This window comes from Indicator indicator, chromosome 10, assembly GCF_027791375.1.
Source record: "Indicator indicator isolate 239-I01 chromosome 10, UM_Iind_1.1, whole genome shotgun sequence".
NCBI lineage: Eukaryota > Metazoa > Chordata > Aves > Piciformes > Indicatoridae > Indicator > Indicator indicator.
This window is the reverse complement of record NC_072019.1, coordinates 1,918,175-1,936,622: the sequence shown is the minus strand read 5'-3', so window position 1 is coordinate 1,936,622 and position 18,448 is coordinate 1,918,175. Positions and strand designations below refer to the sequence as shown.

The 18,448-nt window shown below is 40.9% G+C and overlaps 2 protein-coding genes across 2 annotated transcripts in view; one reads left to right on the top strand and one right to left on the bottom strand.

Annotated features, from left to right (window-relative positions):
- CDC73 (cell division cycle 73) overlaps positions 1-11,955 on the bottom strand; it is a 106,395-nt gene extending 94,440 nt beyond the window's left edge. Inside the window, exons 1-6 of the mRNA XM_054384098.1 lie at positions 11,825-11,955; positions 5,826-5,931; positions 4,801-4,870; positions 3,765-3,827; positions 3,627-3,679; positions 1,850-1,938 (exon numbers count right to left, since the gene is read on the bottom strand). Coding sequence (XP_054240073.1) covers positions 1,850-1,938; positions 3,627-3,679; positions 3,765-3,827; positions 4,801-4,870; positions 5,826-5,931; positions 11,825-11,955 — 512 coding nt within the window. The remainder of the gene's footprint in view (positions 1-1,849; positions 1,939-3,626; positions 3,680-3,764; positions 3,828-4,800; positions 4,871-5,825; positions 5,932-11,824) is intronic.
- A 1,343-nt stretch (positions 11,956-13,298) lies between these two features.
- On the top strand, positions 13,299-17,260 carry GLRX2 (glutaredoxin 2). Its single transcript, XM_054384185.1, has 4 exons — positions 13,299-13,361; positions 13,507-13,576; positions 14,997-15,173; positions 15,741-17,260. Exons 2-4 carry the CDS (start codon positions 13,514-13,516, stop codon positions 15,867-15,869), a joined length of 369 nt encoding a protein of 122 aa, XP_054240160.1. The 5' UTR covers positions 13,299-13,361; positions 13,507-13,513; the 3' UTR covers positions 15,870-17,260.
- Positions 17,261-18,448: the final 1,188 nt, after the last annotated feature.

The following is an 18,448-nucleotide window of genomic DNA, read 5'->3' as shown; positions in this document are numbered from 1 at the left end:
ATCCCTGGCTGCTCTGAAGCTTTCCAAACATTCATCTACGTTTCAGCTGAGGTGCCATCACATGGACCTGGCCACATGGAAGGAGGGTTATCTTTTCAGAGCACGTAGGCCAAACAAACAACAGATGGTAGTAACTTTGTCCACATCAATCTGAGTTTGAGGCAGCCCAGTTCTGTCCAAGACTTTATCTGTTTGCTTTTTATTGTAAACACAGAATTTGGTTACCAAATAGTGAGACCTACTGCTTTGCAGTTGAGATGAAAGTTAAAAAAAAAGACTGACTTGCACAATCCTCACTGCACATACCCAATTCTTTTTTATGTGATATTTTTGAGATTGCATTGGAATACTAATACAAGTATTAGTTGTGAAGCATTCTCCCCTCCTAAGGAGCTCCTACTAAGCTGTAGGAAAAGGAACTTTTTGTATTGCTTTTAGACGTAACAAGAGTGACAAGCATGGAGTTCAAACTCACTGCCTGTAACTGTTATTTGCACTCTAAAAAAAAAAAAAGTAGTCTTTCATGTTCATCATTAAATCTGCAAATACAGAACATTAAGTTATTAAGAATAACAGTCAGCAATCCTCACTGCAGCATCATCTCACAAATCCAGAACAAAGTGTGATACACACAAGCTAGCATCCAAATTATTAGGTTACACAAAACAATGTGTGTACTTTGATTTTTTTTTTTTATCCTTAGACTTCCTGACTTTAAGCCAGGCATGACAACTTGGTGTTTTTTTCCTCTATAGTTTCCTTTTAAGTACAAGTGAGGAAGACAACATTCAAGATACATATGTTTCACGTGGCTAGGTGTAATTACATATTCTGTAAATGCTCCAGCTCTGCTATATTAACTGTTGCAAGGATAGCCGCTAAATTTAATCCCAGTAAAGGACAGACAAGCATTCACAGTATTGTTTATGCTCAAGAGATTCATTTCTCAAGAATGTAGTTCATCTGTCACATCAAACTACTTATCTGCAAAAATCTAACGCAGACAAAGCAGTACCTTGATTCATACTCATATACCTTAACTAGAGGAAGCATGTCTCCCATTTTACATTATCTGACACACTAAAGAAATTAAGCAGCTACCTTTAATGTAAGCCTTCTCAACTCAGGTATTTGAGAATGAACTACTGAAGTCTGGTATCCTACTAAGCCCAAGATCCTTAGCAGCAGCAAGATCTTGCAAGAATTTCATTTCCTTCTGCTTAGCTTTGGGAAGAAGGGGTGCAAGACTCAAAACTAGCTATTCTGGATGGACACAATGGAAGAAGAAAGGTGATAGGCAAGTTTTTAAGCACTTGAAGACTGATTACTACTTATGGCAACGACAGTGAATTACCCTCTAGTAGCCTACTGCCTCTTTAGAGGCAAGAAGCTCACCACTGTAGGGAATCAGAGGTTGTGTTACCCTGTGATCTGTTCTCACAATGTTTTCCTCCTTTTGCATGTAAGACAACCCTCAATACAGGATGTTTTCCTTGAAACAGACAAGTAATCAGCTTTCCCTTGCAGTTCTGCTCACTGTATTTGACTGCTTAGACAAACAGCATGGTAGAAGAAAGTCGAAATGGCAGACTTGGTGGGAGGAAGGAGGAAAAGACAACAGCCTGCTCAACCTTTGGAGACATGCCATGCAATCTGAACTTTCACCCAAGAACAGGAGTCTGACCAGGCATGAAGTTCTGCCTCCTCAGACATTACCAACAATGCCAGATACGAAGGGAGACTTCTTCTGGGAAGTCTAGGACAAAAGTAAAACTGGCTGCTTCGAACAGCACAGGAATTGTTATCAGTCCTTTAATTAAGCATTAGCCATATGAAAAAGTATTCCTACCTGATCTGCTCTGTCTGCACGATGCCTTCTTTGTGTCCTTCCAGTCGAGCTGCCAACCGCTCCTTGTCAAGGCGCACACATTCTTCATCCTAGCAGCAACAGTAATGTTGAATTGCAAGGTTTAATCTTGTGCAATCTCTTTTAAAACATGAATACAACTAGAATTAAAGTCATTCAGAAGTTTGTTTTTCTTTTTTTTCACATTTGCAAAGACAACCTTTATTTCCAGTTATTTTTGACCTATGTACTAGCAGTAACTGTACAGCTATAGAAAATTTCATCTTGGGAACCCCAGAATACAATTAGACCAACAAAAAGGAAACTACCATTTCCTCATAAAGAGCCTTCCTCAGACAACAACTGAGAGCAACAGAAAAAACAGTCAGAGAACTTAAAGCTGGCAGAGACTGAACACCTTCAGGTAGGACAATACATACACACAGGTGCATGTGTGTGGCAGTTTGTGACTAGTTGCCTTTAAGAGGGCCTTTGTGTGAGCAGTTTTTCTTTTGCCCCTTTTGCAAGAGGTAAAAGAGCAATCTGTCCCACTTTAAACCATGACAATACGTAAGAACTGTTACGTCCTGACAGAGAACTTCTAAAAATGGCATTCCTAGTAATGACTGAAGAGTAAGGAACCTCTAGTTACACAAGCCAGGTTTGAGACAGATGTGTAATTTGAGAAAGCAGTAGAGAGATGTAATGTTATGCTTCCTAATGCCTGCCACACTTGTGCTCAATCTGTCTTATTTCTCCACAAAACTTAAATCAGCATCAAACGTGTCCTATTGCTAAAAGGCTGGAAGTCTGGAAAACAGTAATGCCCATGTCTGGCATCTCTACACCAAGATGATCTCTGAATAACTTAGAAAATACTTTAGAGACTCTGAGCTGCCAGAATAGTAAGGAAACAAAGAGAAGACAGCCATAAGCTCATTAGGCTCACATGCAGAGTTCTTGATTCTCCAAATAATGTTGAAGATCTACAGTTTCAAAACGTGCTGGCACCATAACCACATAGGGCAATTTAAAAAAAAAAATAATAAACCCCATAAGGCATCAGTATGTCATCTCACAGCAATCATCTGCTAGCAGGCCATTAAGAATGCATAGCTTTTATTATTTTTATGCAGTTATAGCTAAGTATAACGTTCAAATCCAATTCTTGAATAAGGGAATTCACATATTTTGATAACTCTAAGAAATCTAAAGCCTCAGCACTCTGAAAACATACATAGCCAGACTTACAACTCCTCACAGGAGACAGCTAGATGAAGATAGTTAAAAAAAAAAAAAAAAATCAAGAAAACCAGTAAGTCAGTTCTTAAAACCATGCACAGTTATAATGTGCATGAGTAAACCCATTGCTTCCAGTCAAGAGGCATTTGTGAAAACACAGTTACGTTAATTACCTACAACACAGCTTCCTAAAATAGTAATCACAGGGACAGTTTTCATATACTGCTCTAAAGGCACTAAACAGTATGTAGAACAAGTATCCATTGAGAAGAGGCAAGACTGGCATTTAAGTTATAATCCCAACTAGTGGACAGCAAATACTAAGTCACTAAACACCACTTTTATTCCAGTCCCACAGCTATTAGCAGACAGGCAACTAAAACTCCAACTTGAAGAGGCTTAAATTCTAGCTCCTTCCAGTTATGTTGACACTAACAGAAGTATTATGTGCTCAGTTGAACTGCTACAAACCCAGATAAATACTCAGTGTAATTTACCACCCCCTCCAATTGGTATATATGACAGTTATTGCCATTACCTCTATTCTTGGTTTCTTGGCTTCTGCTAATATTTCATCCGCTGCTCTCTTAACTACAAGAAAAAGAGGACATTAAAAGGGAAAGACTATAGAGTTTTGTAAAATAAACCTCAAAGTCATTTTTCAGTTGAACTGTACCTTGAGTGGACCGTTGAAGACCAATTTCAAGTGGAGCACTTCTGTCTATGCTTGATGAGGTTGCTGTAATCAAACAACATTTCATGTAAGTGTAAAACATTTGCAGAAGTGTAAAAGGCAGGACAGCAGACAAATTGTAACAACAGAAATTCTAAGTGGATGTTAGGTAGCAAAGGCAGTCAAACACCAGAACTGGAGACATTCAGGACCTGACTGAATACTAAGTTAGATCAGGTTGCTCACAGTCATTTGGCCCTTCTTTGAAAAGGGGACTGACCCCGATTACCTTCTGTGGTCCCACCTAACACACATTAGTCAGTGATTCTATGATCTATATACACCACTTAAAAGACAGTCACAAAGATAATTACTTGATAACCTGGAATCAAGATCTACTAGTTTGCCTCGTTTTTGGAATAAAGACAACCTGCTGGTCCCTTTAAAATGTGTATTAAAAAAAAAAAATATTTACTGCTCATTACAGAACTAATCTCATATTTCAGTATATTTAAAATTCTAAGACCACCTACAAAACAAAGCAACTTACAACAGCCATATTTATCTTTCCCTCAGAGAAATTCTTTTCTCTATCATCAATAAAACTTTTAAGAAGATGGAATACTAGCCAAATCTACCAGACTGATAAATAAATGATTTAATATCTTTTACTATGCTGAAGATTTTATCCCACACTGAATCAAGATCAATGCACTGCTGTAAGTTTCCTACACTCCAGAGAAGACAAAAAGTAAAACACTAAGCATTCTAACACATTCTAACTACTAACCAAAGGATGTTAATAATAACAAAGTATCTGACTTGTAAACGTGCACTTATGCAGCTCCTATTTAAGCACCATAAAAATAGTTTTCAGAGCAATATTAAAAACAAAAAGAAATCCTAAACTTGTTTGAGAAGTTTGAATATATTCCATTAAGCTGCAAACTGACCATCATTAACCATCCTTGTCCTCATTTGTGCCATAAATAAGAAGCAATAAAGCAATGTGTTTGGGTTAAAAGAAAGCATCACTCACATGTTTCCCCGTTTAGGTAGGCAAGCAAGTCTTTCCTATCAGGTCTTCTCACCACAGGAATGTTTTCAGTCTGAAAAGACAGCAGACAACATTAAACTGTTCTCCTCTCAAAGTATTTTGCTGAAGATTTTTCACTTCTATGGAAAACACAAAGACAGGAACATGTGTCCTGCCTCCCCAAGAAAGCATAAGTATCAGGCTTAAAAATCCAATTACTTCCTAGAGGATGTTCAACTACACAAAATGGAAGATGTTTTCTACTATAAAAACCTAAAAGGACAGCCTTTTTCCTCTTTCATTTCAAACTAACAAAGAAGATTAAGAACTAGGTTTTAAGGCAAACACACACACACTTCTCTGCCAGGAGTTGCTGCTGATACCCAGATTTTGTTGCTGCAAGTATGCAAAACAGGCAGCACTGCTGTATCAGGTAACCATGTGGCACGGGGTAAGAGGAAGCACAGGCTCACAGAAAGCAGTCAAACAGAAATCAAAAGGATTTTCTTTTTTAATAGTTCCCTTATCTTCATTGGGAAGGCTTATCCAATCTTTTTTTTTTTTTTTCATTAGACTGCATACTTCTGAGTCCACTCCAAAGCTGTTATGATGCATTTTTCTCTGGTTGGTAGATGCAATTTCAGGCACTACAGAATCACCTAGATTCAGGTTGCACAGTGGAGAACAGACGGACAAAAGTATTTTGAAATAGTTGGTTCTGGAGATAACTACAGACTTAGAATATCAAGATAAATGCTGCTATTACTGTTAATATTTGGGTGACAGGCTGTTGTTGAAGGTGCAATCTGGTGCTTTGAAAGGACAACCTGTTAAGGAAGGGAATTGTCAAGAAAAATAAGCCCTATATAGAGACGACAGATTTTTCTGAGCACACAATACATACACACTTCATTACCTGTCTTTTTCTCTTTCCCCTGTCAAATTCATACACTTAAATGCTACTACCATTCCTTGAAAATGACTTTATCACAAACAAGACAAAATACAGTTTTATATGGCGTACTTACTGCAGCACGGCGGACATAAACTGGATGTGAAAGGTGCACATTATTGAGCAGGAACAAGATAGAATCCAAAGTGTAATATTCCCTGGGTTGGCCCTCTTTTCCTGTCCTGTAAAACCATGAAATAAAGATTTCAGCATTTAACTTCTCTGTCTGTCTCATGTTGCTCAGCAAAGTCCTCTTTTCTTTTCAGGTGACAGCTCAAAATCAAGCAGTAGTATTATTATCAGGCTGCTGCTGAGCTAGGGAATTACCACTTGTGTTAACAACACAAGTGAGGGTTGCAGCCTTTTTTACTGAGAGAACTGTAAAAACTGTCCAAAACAATCCAAAACAAGAGCTGGATGAGTTGTAAAACATTCAACAAGCAAGACTTGGGAAACCATAAGAATGCATTCTCTCACACATCAATATTTATTCTGATTATCAAAGAAACTATCTACCTTATTTAGGGCAGCTAGAGGAATGTAATTGAACTGTAAATGATGATAAAAACAGTACTGTGTGTTCTTCAGGTATAACAGGATAGAATTTTCACTAATAGCAAAAGCAGGTGAAGAAATCAGAACACAAAAATTTCATGAAGTCTAGAGAGCAAAAGGTTCAAAGTGGTGCTTTGAGGTCAAACTAAAGACCAACTAGAAACTAACCGCACACAAAACTAGCAAAATGGACCACAAATGGCAATGAAGTCCCATACAGAAGTCAGATAACCTCAGAGCAACATGACAGCAACAAGTTCTATCTCAGCTTTGAAAACTTAGTTTGTCTTTCAAGGCTAAAAATGAATCTGTGTAACAATTTGAAACAAACAAACAAAAAAAATCCCCCAAAACATGGCCAAGCAAGAACTGTAGTTTCAGCTTGACTCCATGTGCATGAAACATATTTCCCTCCTCACAAACAGTCCTCCCCCTTCATGCTGTTCCTAGAAGACTTTGTAGGGGAAGGAGTGCTTGTCGCAGTTTCCAAACAAAGGCTGCCCCTAAATACTTTCACTGCTTTCAGAAATTGAACTTTCCCTCCGTTTCATAGCAGACCAGGAAACCAATGAGACCAGGAATTCCACTGCCCACATCTGGGACCTGCCAGACTCCAGCTACACATAAAACAGGGCTCCTCCACACTGCCTAGTCCCCATCCTCAACTAGCTGTCTCACTTCAAAGCTTGAAGAAGAAAACCCACCAGAAAAACAGGCCAGAAATGGCACAGAATTTGATCAAACCAGAGGTTTCAGGAAGAAATACTTCCATGAAAACCATAATAAGGAATCTTCCTTCTAAGTGCAGGGGCTTTATTCATGGCTCACCGCTGTATCAAAACATCTCCAAAGTGCCAACCTCAATGGGGGAAGGGAGAGGAAATAAAAAATACTCAACCATAACATTCTGGAACCTCAAAGAGCTACACAAACATCTCGTAAACACCACAGAAGTGCAAGTTTCTTTTCTCCTTACTGTGGATAGAATGAAACTACTGCTTTCATTGCAATTACTTTTCAGAAATTATCTCTATTAGAAGTGTCCAATACCCTGTTCAGAATTCATTGCTAGCAGGAAGGTGGAGAACATTACTTTCATAATGATGCCTGAGAAAACCAATACATGAATAGCATGCAGAGAAAAATGATTCAAAATACCAGAAAGATAGAATAAAACATCTTTCTCTGACTTCCAAGAACTTTCCTGGCATTGGGGAGACAGTGCTTACCTTTTATTACTAAAGAGGAAAAAGAGACATAGCATCTTTCAACTAAGAAAACAAAAGTTGGCTTTACAATTAGAAGCAACAAAACTGGATTCCTCACTAAGAAATTGTCTGGAGTATTTTACTGTTTCATGTTTGCTAAGATGGTATCTAAACACATTCAGAGCACTGGTTGAATCAAAAGCTTCCTCCATGTAGACTTGGCTCTGAAGTGAAGTTTACAGGACATGATACAGTTGTCACTTCACTTTAAAATGAACGCTTGAGATTATCTCACTTCAGAATAGCTCCTTATTTGAAGTGTGCCATATCCACTGAACATTTGACATCAAGCCCAGCTGGTCATCTATTCAAGCTTTTAGTAATATTTAGCAATAAATGGCTTAATTTAGAAAACAACTGAAGGGTTTTCTATTAATTTGAAAATACAGCATTACAAAGCCACAGGCACTGCCAAAGCTTAGCAGAGCACATCTGGTAGTTCGCCACTTGAACCACACACAAGAAATCCCAACGCTCATTATGGCTCTAAGTGGATGTTTCATTAGGAGGACAAGATATTGTGTATTAAAGGGAAAGTGTCAGGTGGACAAGCAGTTGTACACAAGGAGAAAATCTAGGTCTAAACTTGTATTACAACATCAGTTTGTGCTCCTTTCAGTTTTTTCAGGCAGAAAGAACCTGCTCAATAAACAGAGAGCTAAAAGCAAGTTCATCTTAATGTAGCTTACTTCATTGTATTTAAAAACATCCAAAGCAGCAGAAGATATGAATGCTCTTATTTTTCATATTTAGTAATGGCATCAATTACTTAAGAACAAAATAAAAATCTTAAGTTTCAGACTTCAAAAAGCCCACTACTTATATTTTTGCATTAATGATTCCTAAGAGCTGTACTGCTTAAAAAATAAAGCTCTATCCTAAAAAAAAAAACAAAATGAGAAAATGTTAACATCGGACAAGAAAATTTCACCTGCTTGTTTTTAGCAACAGAAATTAATTGCCTGATGATGTATTCACCCTCAACCTGTGAGCACCAAGAGCTTATTCATTTTTAACTGCACTGTTTCTTCTTTCATGTTTCAAAAAATGAATTTTTATAGAGATACTGAAGGCCTGTGTCTCACCCACAAAAGAAAGCAGTAATCTTTATAAATACAAGAGTAGGCACGCAGGGTATCACACAAATCACAATGCCCATGACCAGCTGCTCACTGTTTAAAAACTTCTCAGCTGTGCATACAAACCCCTCTGCTGGGCAAACAAAGCAAGTCAGTTTCTCTGTTAGGCTGATTCCTTCCCTTGGATTTGAAACAGATTGTATAATCACTCTACAGGGGCCACAGAATAGCCCTTAGAGAAAACCTAATGAAACCATTTTAGATCATCTAGCCTTCTTCATGAGCCAGCAGGGATATTCATATTTTTATGATCACAGAACGGTTTGGGTTGGAAGCAGTCTTATAAAGACCATCTATTTCCAGCCCCTCTGCCATGGGCAGGGACACCTTCCACTAGACCAGGTTGCTCAAAGCCCCATCCAACCTGGCCTTGAAAACTTCCAGGGTTGGGACACCCACAACTTCTCCGGGCAATCTCTTCCAATGTCTAATCACTCTCAAGCAAACAACTTCTTCCTAGTATGTAATCTGCATCTACCCAATTTAAAGCCATTACTCCTTGCTCTATCACTACACACCCTCGTAAAAAGTCCCCCCCCTTCTTGTAGAAAGTAACATGGATTACAATTAATTTCTGCTTTTGCCTTTTGTTTTGTTCTGGGTTTTTGTTTGGTTTGGGTTTGTATGTTTGTTTGCTTTTGTTTTGGTTTCTTTTTTTGTTTTTCCTCTCCAGGTTACTTTTAACTTGGCTCAGTTCCTCAGACCCATCTCCTCTTAGGCTGACACCTATGTAACGACAGAGAGAAGGCAGTGCAAGGCAGCACTGCCAACTCTGCCAGCTTGACTGCTCAGGGAGCCGCAGTGTTAAATGTCTACTTCTAATTCTAGCAGGGACAAAATGCCACCACGGCTGCATTACTCTCTCCAGACCAGCTGTAGAGATGCAGTTGCAGCAACCGTACTGTACACACCTAAAAGCAGAAACCAAGATTTACATCATGAAAGACTAAGCCACTAAACAACTGTCTGGTGCAAGCGTAGTTTGAACCCTGACAAGTGACCTGAACACAAAAGGTTCTGTATTCAGACTTACTGTGCAAGTCTGGCAATTACATAAATTAACACCTTCTAAACAGTGGTGTCAGGACTATTGAGTGTGGCTTGCAGAACTGGTCTCCTTTTTACAGTGTCTTCAAATTAAGGATTAGACAGACATAATTCCACAGTGGTTCACAAGAAATCTGCATGGGTGGCAGTGTGATCCTACCAAAAGTTCAGAAGATTAACTTCAAACAAACCAGAAAAAAAAACTCAAAGTTCTACAACACATCTATCTCAAGAGGTGAGGACATGAACAGCTCTTATAGGGTTACTTCAGCTGTTCTGTTGAGCATCCTCTGTTCACCCACAGCTCCTTCTTAACCATGAAGATAAAGCTATCTGAATATACATAATAAAGTTTTCCTATCTGGCTGCTGTCTTTTTGTCTGTTGTTCACAATTTCCAGGCCCAATTCAAGCTCTCCTAAGGAGTAAGAGAGTTAGACTGGCATACGGGTTTCTCTGTCACCAACAGAAGGGTAATCAAACTGTCTGCCTAGTTAACCATTATTTGTTACTGCTTGGGAAAAGCAACTTGCAGCAAGGAAACCACCACAAACTGTCTACACAGTTGCTCCGCAAAAATAGAACTAAGACTTTTCAAGAATTTTGAAACTGCTTATGCAAATTTTTTTTTCCTCTTCAGTCTAGCTACCATTGTCCCCTATTCAGCCAGGAAGTGCAAATAACTCCCTTGTGAGTTTCTGAAAGCTTGAAACAGGTAATAAGATAGCACATTGCAAGTTTTAAATAGAGTGCAAAGTAATTTTTTTTAAAAATATAAACACAATTTAAAAAAAGATAACACGAATAGGTTTTGTTCCTTTTTCTCTCAAACTGAAAGTCAAGATATTGGAGGAATACTAATGTTAATGTCATAATTATGATAGCTTAAAAAAGTAGCAATAATATCTAGTCACAGACTGAACAAGGCATTTTTTGAACATATTTGCAGGTTCTTCTGCTTTTCTATCAAGCTTTACAGAACAACATACTCCCTTTGATTAGTATCTGAATCTGATACTTAACACTTTTTTCTCTTTTGAGAGATTCACTGAAATTCTTTTAACTAGGACATTAAACGCAAGCAGCTGCTAAATTCAGAGGAAGGGAGAGCAAAGACAGCCATTGCACTGTAAGCAATACATGTAACACTAGCAAATTCAACAGGTACAAAACCTCATTTTCTCTAAGTTTTCTAAAAAATAAGCATTTTACCTAGCAGAATCACTCAAGCAACTAAAACCCTGTCTTTACTTATCACTGTAAGAGCAACTAGCAAACAGCCTGCATTAGGCCCAACGCAGGAAAAGACTTCAGCTAGGTGAATGCTGAGGAGAAGCAAAGCACCTGTATAGTTCCACTTGTATAGACCTGAGAGAGGGTCGGTCTGGACTTTACTGACTTCCCTACATCAGGACAAAGCTCCAGGAAAAGAGAAGTGGCCCGAATTAACTAAACTGGTAAGTTTATAACGTCGTGTTTTTTCACATAAAGCCCAGCACAACTTCGAGAAGCTGCCTTCTGTCATCCCATTGCACGAGTCTACAAGACCTAGACCCGCTGAAACCCTCCAGCCCCACCGGATTGCAAGGACAGACTAAGAACCCAAAAAGGGCCTCAGCCCAGCCCCACTGCCTTTCTGGCCCAGGACAGGGACGCCGGCCGGCGGCTGGCCGGGCGGGGTCCCGGGAAGCTTCCCGAATGGACCGGCGAGTCTTCCCTACCCAACCCGGCTGCCGGCAGCACAGCAAAAAGACAGCGCCCACCCTGCTGCAGAGAGTGCCGGCCCTTCGGACGCTGCTCTACCCGGACACCGTGCCCAGGAGAGAAGGCGCACGGTCTCGCTAAACTCCCGAGGGGCCCTGACGCGAAGCGACAACCAGGCCACCCGCCCCCGTCCGCCTCGCTCCTCACTACGCAGAAGAAAGTGAAGGGCGGCGTGATAGCCCTCCCCGCTCCGCAGACGCACCTCTGCAACTTCGTGGCAACTTCTCCCTCCGCCCCCCCCCCCCATCCGTCCCTTCCCCGGGAGAGCTGCCGCCTACAGCCCGCCCCGACCCCGCTACGTACCCCCAGATGACATAGTTAGTCTTGACATTCTTGGGCCAGGAGAACTCGCCGAAGATCACCTCGTCGCCCTTCACAACGATCTCCTTCTTCTGCGTGTTGTATTGCCGCAGCACGCTCAGCACGTCCGCCATCTTCGCTCCGGAGCCGCCGGCCGCCGCCGCTTCGCTCTGGCCCAGCCCCTCTGCCAGCCGTGCGAGGACCCCGCCGCCAGCCTCCAGGTCGAGGGCTGCCTGTCGCGAATGCCTGAGCTCCAGCTCCGGAGCCCCCGCCTCCAGGGAGCGATGTTGAGTCCGTTGCCAGGGAGCGAGGCTCTCCCTGTCAGCTGTCTAGCAGCTGCTCGCCGTCGCCGGGCATGGTCACACGAGCAGGACGGAGGGAGCCAACGCTCCTCACGGCCCCGGCCTCGGCCCGGCCGGCCCTTCATAGCAGCACAGTGACCGCACAGAAGGAGGAGAGGAATGCCTCAAGGAAGAGTGTCAGAGCGGTCAGAAGCAATGCACGGATTGCACGCTACGGGTCAGAAGGGAAATCTTCTGGAACCTGGATGTAAAGGGCTAACTTTGGCCTTTTCAAGGAATTTCTTGAGAAATCCTGTGGGATAGGGTTCTAGAAGGTAGGGAAGACCGAGCGAGTTGGTTAATGTTCAAGCACCATTTTCTCCAAGCTCAAGAATGAAGCATCCCGAAGACTACGAAGCTCCGTTCCCGCCGCGCCCCGGGCAGCGCCGTTATCAGGGTCCTCACCTCAGGCACTTGCCGCCCTCTGGCGGCGCGATGCGGCGGGGTTCGGCTCTGCACACAGCGTATCAAAACACCGGCAGCGCCATTAGCAGGGCTCTCACCTCAGGCACTTGCTGCCCCCCTGGCGGCGCGACGCAGCGGGGCTCGGCTCGGCACACAGCATCTCAAAACACCGGCAGCGCGGCGGGCAGCTGCATGCTGCGCTAGGAGGCGGAGCGGGGGCCTGCGAGTGCTGCCCGACCGCCGTGAGGACTGCGATAGGTCCCTCCCCTTCCTCTTGGCCGCCATGGCCCTGCAGAGGGCGCTGCGCGGGGCAGTGGGGTTGCGGCGCGGGTAGGTCGGTTTGTCTGCCGGTCGGTTTGTCTATCTGCCTGCCTGCTTCTCGGGGCCGCGGCGGAGCCCCTCGCGCGGGGCAGGGGTGGGAACTGCCCTGGTGTCAGGACCTTGGGCTCTGGACGGAGCCACGGAGGAGCGGCTCGCCTGGGAGCGCAGCAGCAGATTGCGGGGCCGCCCGGGGCTGTGGCGGGCGGCTGGAAGGGGACCTGCAGGCGTTGGAGCAGCACGCCAGCGGGATCCCCACCTTTGATGAAAGCGAGCGTGGTCCTTTCTGTTAGAGTCGGGTTGGGGCGGTGACCCCAGCCCGGTGACGGATTTGACACGTGTCTTTGTTACCACTGGGGGCGGGGGTGGGACGTGATTCTCTCGTGAGGGCAGCCTGCTTGGTTATTCTTGAAGTCTGCAACATCCATCTTCGTTTTCATCTTCCTTCAGGCGTGATAGAACTCGGATGGCTGGAGGTAATGTAACTGAAATACGATAATATGTAATGGAGAAATTTCGTTAAATATGTAAGCAAAACACTACAAAGCCAGCCTTTAGTTTGTGATCTATAAAATATAACTTGTTTGAAAGCGCAACTATTTAACTCTAATTTCTTTTTAGTTTTAGAATGGGGAATAGTCAGCCTACTTCTGTGGGATTGTCTAATGATGCTGTTGTGAGTCAAATACAGGTAACATCATGCAGTTCTTGTTTTCACCATTCCTGGAAGCTGTAGTTACCTAAAAGCTCTTCTGATTCGTACACAGAGATTCTGTAACTAGCTCTGCACGTTGAAGTGATGCATTATTGTTATTATTTAAATGGTATTATTTATACACAGCCATAGAACTTGATCTTTCAAGGCTGCCTCCAGTTAGTATTTTTTCAGATCTCTACTCACATTCAGTATTGCTATCAATGGTGGGGATTAAAACTTGTAAAGTGATTGCTACTAAGTGAAGTAAATATTTAAAGAGTCAATTGGGGTTTGAAGTAAATTTAATGATATTAAACTATATTCTGAGGTCATCCTGAACTTAGCATAAATAGGAGTGTTTTTTTCACCCCCTCAGAAGACATCGTGTCACTCCTTTGCCCTGGCATGTCCCATTTGCCTTACAGACTGGGAAAGCTGCACCAATAACTCAAGGAGATGCAGCTTGTGTGGCAGACTTCAGGAGTCTCTGACTGCAGAGCAGAAGAGGGTTCAGGATTGGCACTGTTGCATGGCATTTGTACCACACACTGCACAGTTGTTCTGCTGTTTTGAAGTCAATGCAGGCCATGCACAACTTCATGGCTGTCAGTCATGCCTTTGGTAGAGATTGTTAACGCTAGCTCCCTATTTCTCTGCTCTCACAACGTCATAGCACTCCTGAAAGTTAGACACTTCTACATTTTAACATATTCCAGATCCTCAAAGATTAGAGCATATGTTTTATTGAATGGCGTACCTGGAGCAGCAGAAGTTACTTTATCTCCCATACAGTTCTGTAGGCTGCTGAAATTGCATCTCAGTGCCCACTGCACGTGAGTGCAGATTTTCTTTGGGATATTGTCAAGTGCAACTGCACTTCTTGAGCTTGAGTCTTTCTTGGGAGTTCATAGGAAGCTTTTTTTTTTTTGATGTTCAAGTATGGGACTCTTCCCTAAGGGAAGTACTAGGCTGCCATAGAGACCTTCAGAACAAACGTAAAGTGGTTATGTTTTGTACCCACCATACATGTGATACTTTGCTAAATGCCTTGATAGAATTCATTGTGGTTCTTCTTGCTTTTAAAGAAAAGGAGGTTGTTCTTTGCTTAAGATTCCTGTAGGGAAAATTTAGAAGCTGAGCTAGCTTTTCTTATCTTAAAAAACTGAGAATATAGTACAATATTTTGGAAGATTCTTCAGAAGTACCCAGCTAGTGCTGTAGCTTAGCTGGGAACTCCTCAACTGTGCCTGCTAAAAATATCTCAAAATGCCTTTCACAGAGAGTAGTTTTCCTGCAGCTGTTACCATAGCAGCAGGTTTTAAACTTCTGTATTTGTTTTTGTGACTGATACTGTTAAAATACAGAGACTTAAAAAACAAAGCATGCTGACTTGACCATCTTTTTGCACATCCAGGAGATGATTTCAGACAACTGTGTGGTGATTTTCTCCAAAACAACATGCGTCTACTGCAAAATGGCAAAAAAAGTTTTTGAGGGTATGAATGTAAATTATACAGCTGTAGAACTGGACATGAATGCAAATGGAAGTCAGTTCCAAGACATTCTTGAACAGATGACTGGTGGCAGAACAGTGAGTATACTTTCTTACTACATGTAACAACCAAAGTAATGACTTAAACTATACCTGTTCCATATGGGTTGTGACCATACCAAGTTCTTCATCTTTTCTGCGACAAGTAAACTTGGAATACAAGCTTTAAATTAAAAAGAAGGAACAGCAGAAGGGTCTTGTACCTTCTCATTCCCTGTATACACTCTGGCTCTCCCTCTGAGGTGATCTTTTCCCTACTGCCACTAAGGTAATTCAAGTATCCAAGACAGCTTTTGTTTATATAGGTGTATTTAATCCATTGTGTTTAGCACCTACCTTGTAATCTCTTCCTTTTATATAGTCTCACTCCAGTTAATTATCTTATCAAGATCTCCCATACACTGACTTTGTTCATGAGCTCCTCAAAAGCAGAATAAAGTTTCCCTTCTTTCTAAATACTATGTAAATGTACCAGTTGTAGAGTAATACTAAATATACCTGGGTAAGAACATGACTGTTGTATGTAAACTAGAGACCTTACGGGTTTGCTTAGATTTTTACTTTATTTGCAAGAGGTAACTAATGCAACTTTTGTTTTCTTCATAGGTCCCAAGAGTGTTTGTCAATGGGTCTTTTGTTGGAGGTGCTACAGATATTCAGAAGCTTCACGAGGAAGGCAAACTGCTTCCATTAGTTCATCAATGTCAAAAAAATCTTGGACAGCCATCTACTTAGCTTAGTCTTCCTTTCTATACGCAGGATGTCAGGCAACTCAGAAGACTGCAAAGAGATGCTGCATCAGCTGGACTCAAGAACTTCAAAACATAGATATCTGAATCCTAGATCATTCTCTGTCACAGACGTTATGGACTTGGCAAATTACTTGGTGTCCTTTCCTCAGCTTTACCACGATGGTGATAAAAAACAATGTAACTCTTGGGGTTTTAAGTGTGAGATATAGTGATGTAATTTTATTGCTGTTCCATCCTCATACTATGCTTCAGGGAAGTATTGACTGGAGAAGAATAATCCTGTAAATTTTTTTATGAAGATTAGTTTTTCTTTTTAGCTTCATTCCAACAGGCAAAAATGAAAGATCAGTTTAATGATTCCTTTAAATTTAATTCTTCTCTATCAAATGGCATTCATAAAGACAGTAGGAAGCAAAACAAATTGGTATGATACTGCTGTAGGCTTGTCTGCCTCTCCTCCATTTCAGTGCCTGATCACCTAGCTACCAAAGTGTATGTCCAGTTGCTACAGAAAAGGGAATAAAGATTCATGCAGCTCATTTTCACTCTCCCCTGTCAAGTCTATACTATGTCATTCAGGAATATCCTCCTAGAAAAGCCAGACAGTTTGCTGTCCCTAAACTGTGCAAGCTATCTTACAAGCAATCCAGCACTATTATGAAACCTAAGACCAGGTAAAATGGGTCTAATATGCATAGAATTTATTTAGTACTTAAATTCTACAGTCAGAATGCACTTGACTAGCGGTTTTCACTTGCAGTTAAATGTCTACAAGAAATGCCTAAAATTCAATAGTTTCAGTACAATGTACATCCAAAGCCAGACCAGGCAATGCCAAGACTCTTGGTTATTTCAAGAAAGTTCATATGCAAGTAGAAAATTGTTTCCCACTCTTCAGTAAAAGAGACCATTACACTACTAAAGGTGCACAGTTTCAAATAAAAACATTAGTCAATGAATTTGTTACTCCTTGTGAATAAGGTTCTTGCTATTTCCATTTCTTTCAGCATTGCATGCATCTAAACTTTACCCCCCGCCCCGCTTCAAGGGGAAAAAAGCATCACATTTATCTTCAAATCCAGATAACCAGGATTGTAAGAGTTTAATTTAAAATTCGACAGCTTTCTTTTTGTGATGTGGGTTTGAAGTAAGTTTAAACTGCATTATTTGTTGGAATTCTTTAGTATACAGTTGTCTGCACCATGCATCTTTAATGTGGAATGAGCTAATTAAAAACACTGACCTCATTACATTTTTATTATTGTGGTTTACTGTATTTTGATAGTTTCGTCACTGCCTTATTCAAATCTTGTGTACAAGGACACACTCATCAAGGTAAACACAAAGGTGAATCTCTCCCTAATTTTATATTTAATAAAGCCATTTAATTTGCACATATGGTGGTAACCAAGTATTCTTTTTCTCTGTTCATGATTTTTAGGCCAGTTCTGTTTTCTTAGAAGATTTACAATAATTTTGCACCCAAATGCAGGTATGAACCCAAATGGGATTCACCATGTAAAAATAACAGCATACAAAGGAATTTTTCAAAGACCATTTCATTTTGTTCCCTGTTAAGAAACAGAAGTCCCAAACCAGTAGTCTAAAATAACCCTTTGAGTTCTCTGCTTCAGAAATCCCAGGGCATTGTCACTTAAGGCAATGTTCTATTGCAATGTCAAGCAAACGCTGTGTGCCTCCAGATCCAAATGAGTGCCCCTTTAATAAGGAAGATATGTCTTAAGGCACTCAAAGGGTTAATTATATTTTCAACATATCAAGGCTCCCCATCCAAATCGTTTCTCATTAATTTTGTGTATTTTCATAGAAAGTAGCAGCAAGACAGTGCCTTCATTATTGGATGGCACAAAGCCGTGTTATGTTTAAGTAATTTAAACATCATATGGCAGTTAATTAACGTGTGGGTTCTACTCTATAAAAAAAAAAAAAAATGCAGGGACTCAGAGTCAATAAAAATTTCCCTAGTTTTTTTGCTTAGCATTGTCTCCAAGACAAAGTTTGTTTATCTTAAAATCAGGCTTGCCCTGGGATCTGAATATTTACAATTACCCACTAAAAGATTCTGTACTTAACCTGCACATCCAGCTTAAATACCACACTCCTAAGAAGCCTGAGAATGCTGGAAACAAACATCAAATAACTAAGCAGACAGAGCTGTGAATGCTCTGCTGCTTCTTTATACAGAATTGTTATTAAAGAATTATTTTTAAAGAGTAGAACTGCACTTTTATAGGAGACCGTAACAAGACATTTTATTTGTAACTAGTTGTGCTTACCTCTAAGAAGCTGGTAACATTAGGAAAAGAGCTATTCAATATTCATTATTTGTTAATGAAGCATTTGTAAAAGTTCTCAACATACCACATATATATATATGCAAATACATATATATTTAAACTTAAATGCAGAATGCAGATACACCTAGACAAACCACACTTTACAGTATGAAAATTATAAACCCAAATGTAAGCACACATATTTCAAGACACTATATCTTCTGCTGAGATGAGCTAATCTTAAATCCTAGCCCTCAGAGCAGCA

What these genes read in the sequence shown, in the direction of transcription:
- GLRX2 (XM_054384185.1), top strand. Translation starts at nt 13,514, where the DNA reads ATGGGGAATAGTCAGCCTACTTCTGTGGGATTGTCTAATGATGCTGTT. An exon ending in CTGTTGTGAGTCAAATACAG is followed by an intron (nt 13,577 to 14,996) that starts GTAACATCATGC and finishes TTGCACATCCAG; the next exon opens with GAGATGATTTCAGACAACTG. An exon ending in AGATGACTGGTGGCAGAACA is followed by an intron (nt 15,174 to 15,740) that starts GTGAGTATACTT and finishes TTTTCTTCATAG; the next exon opens with GTCCCAAGAGTGTTTGTCAA.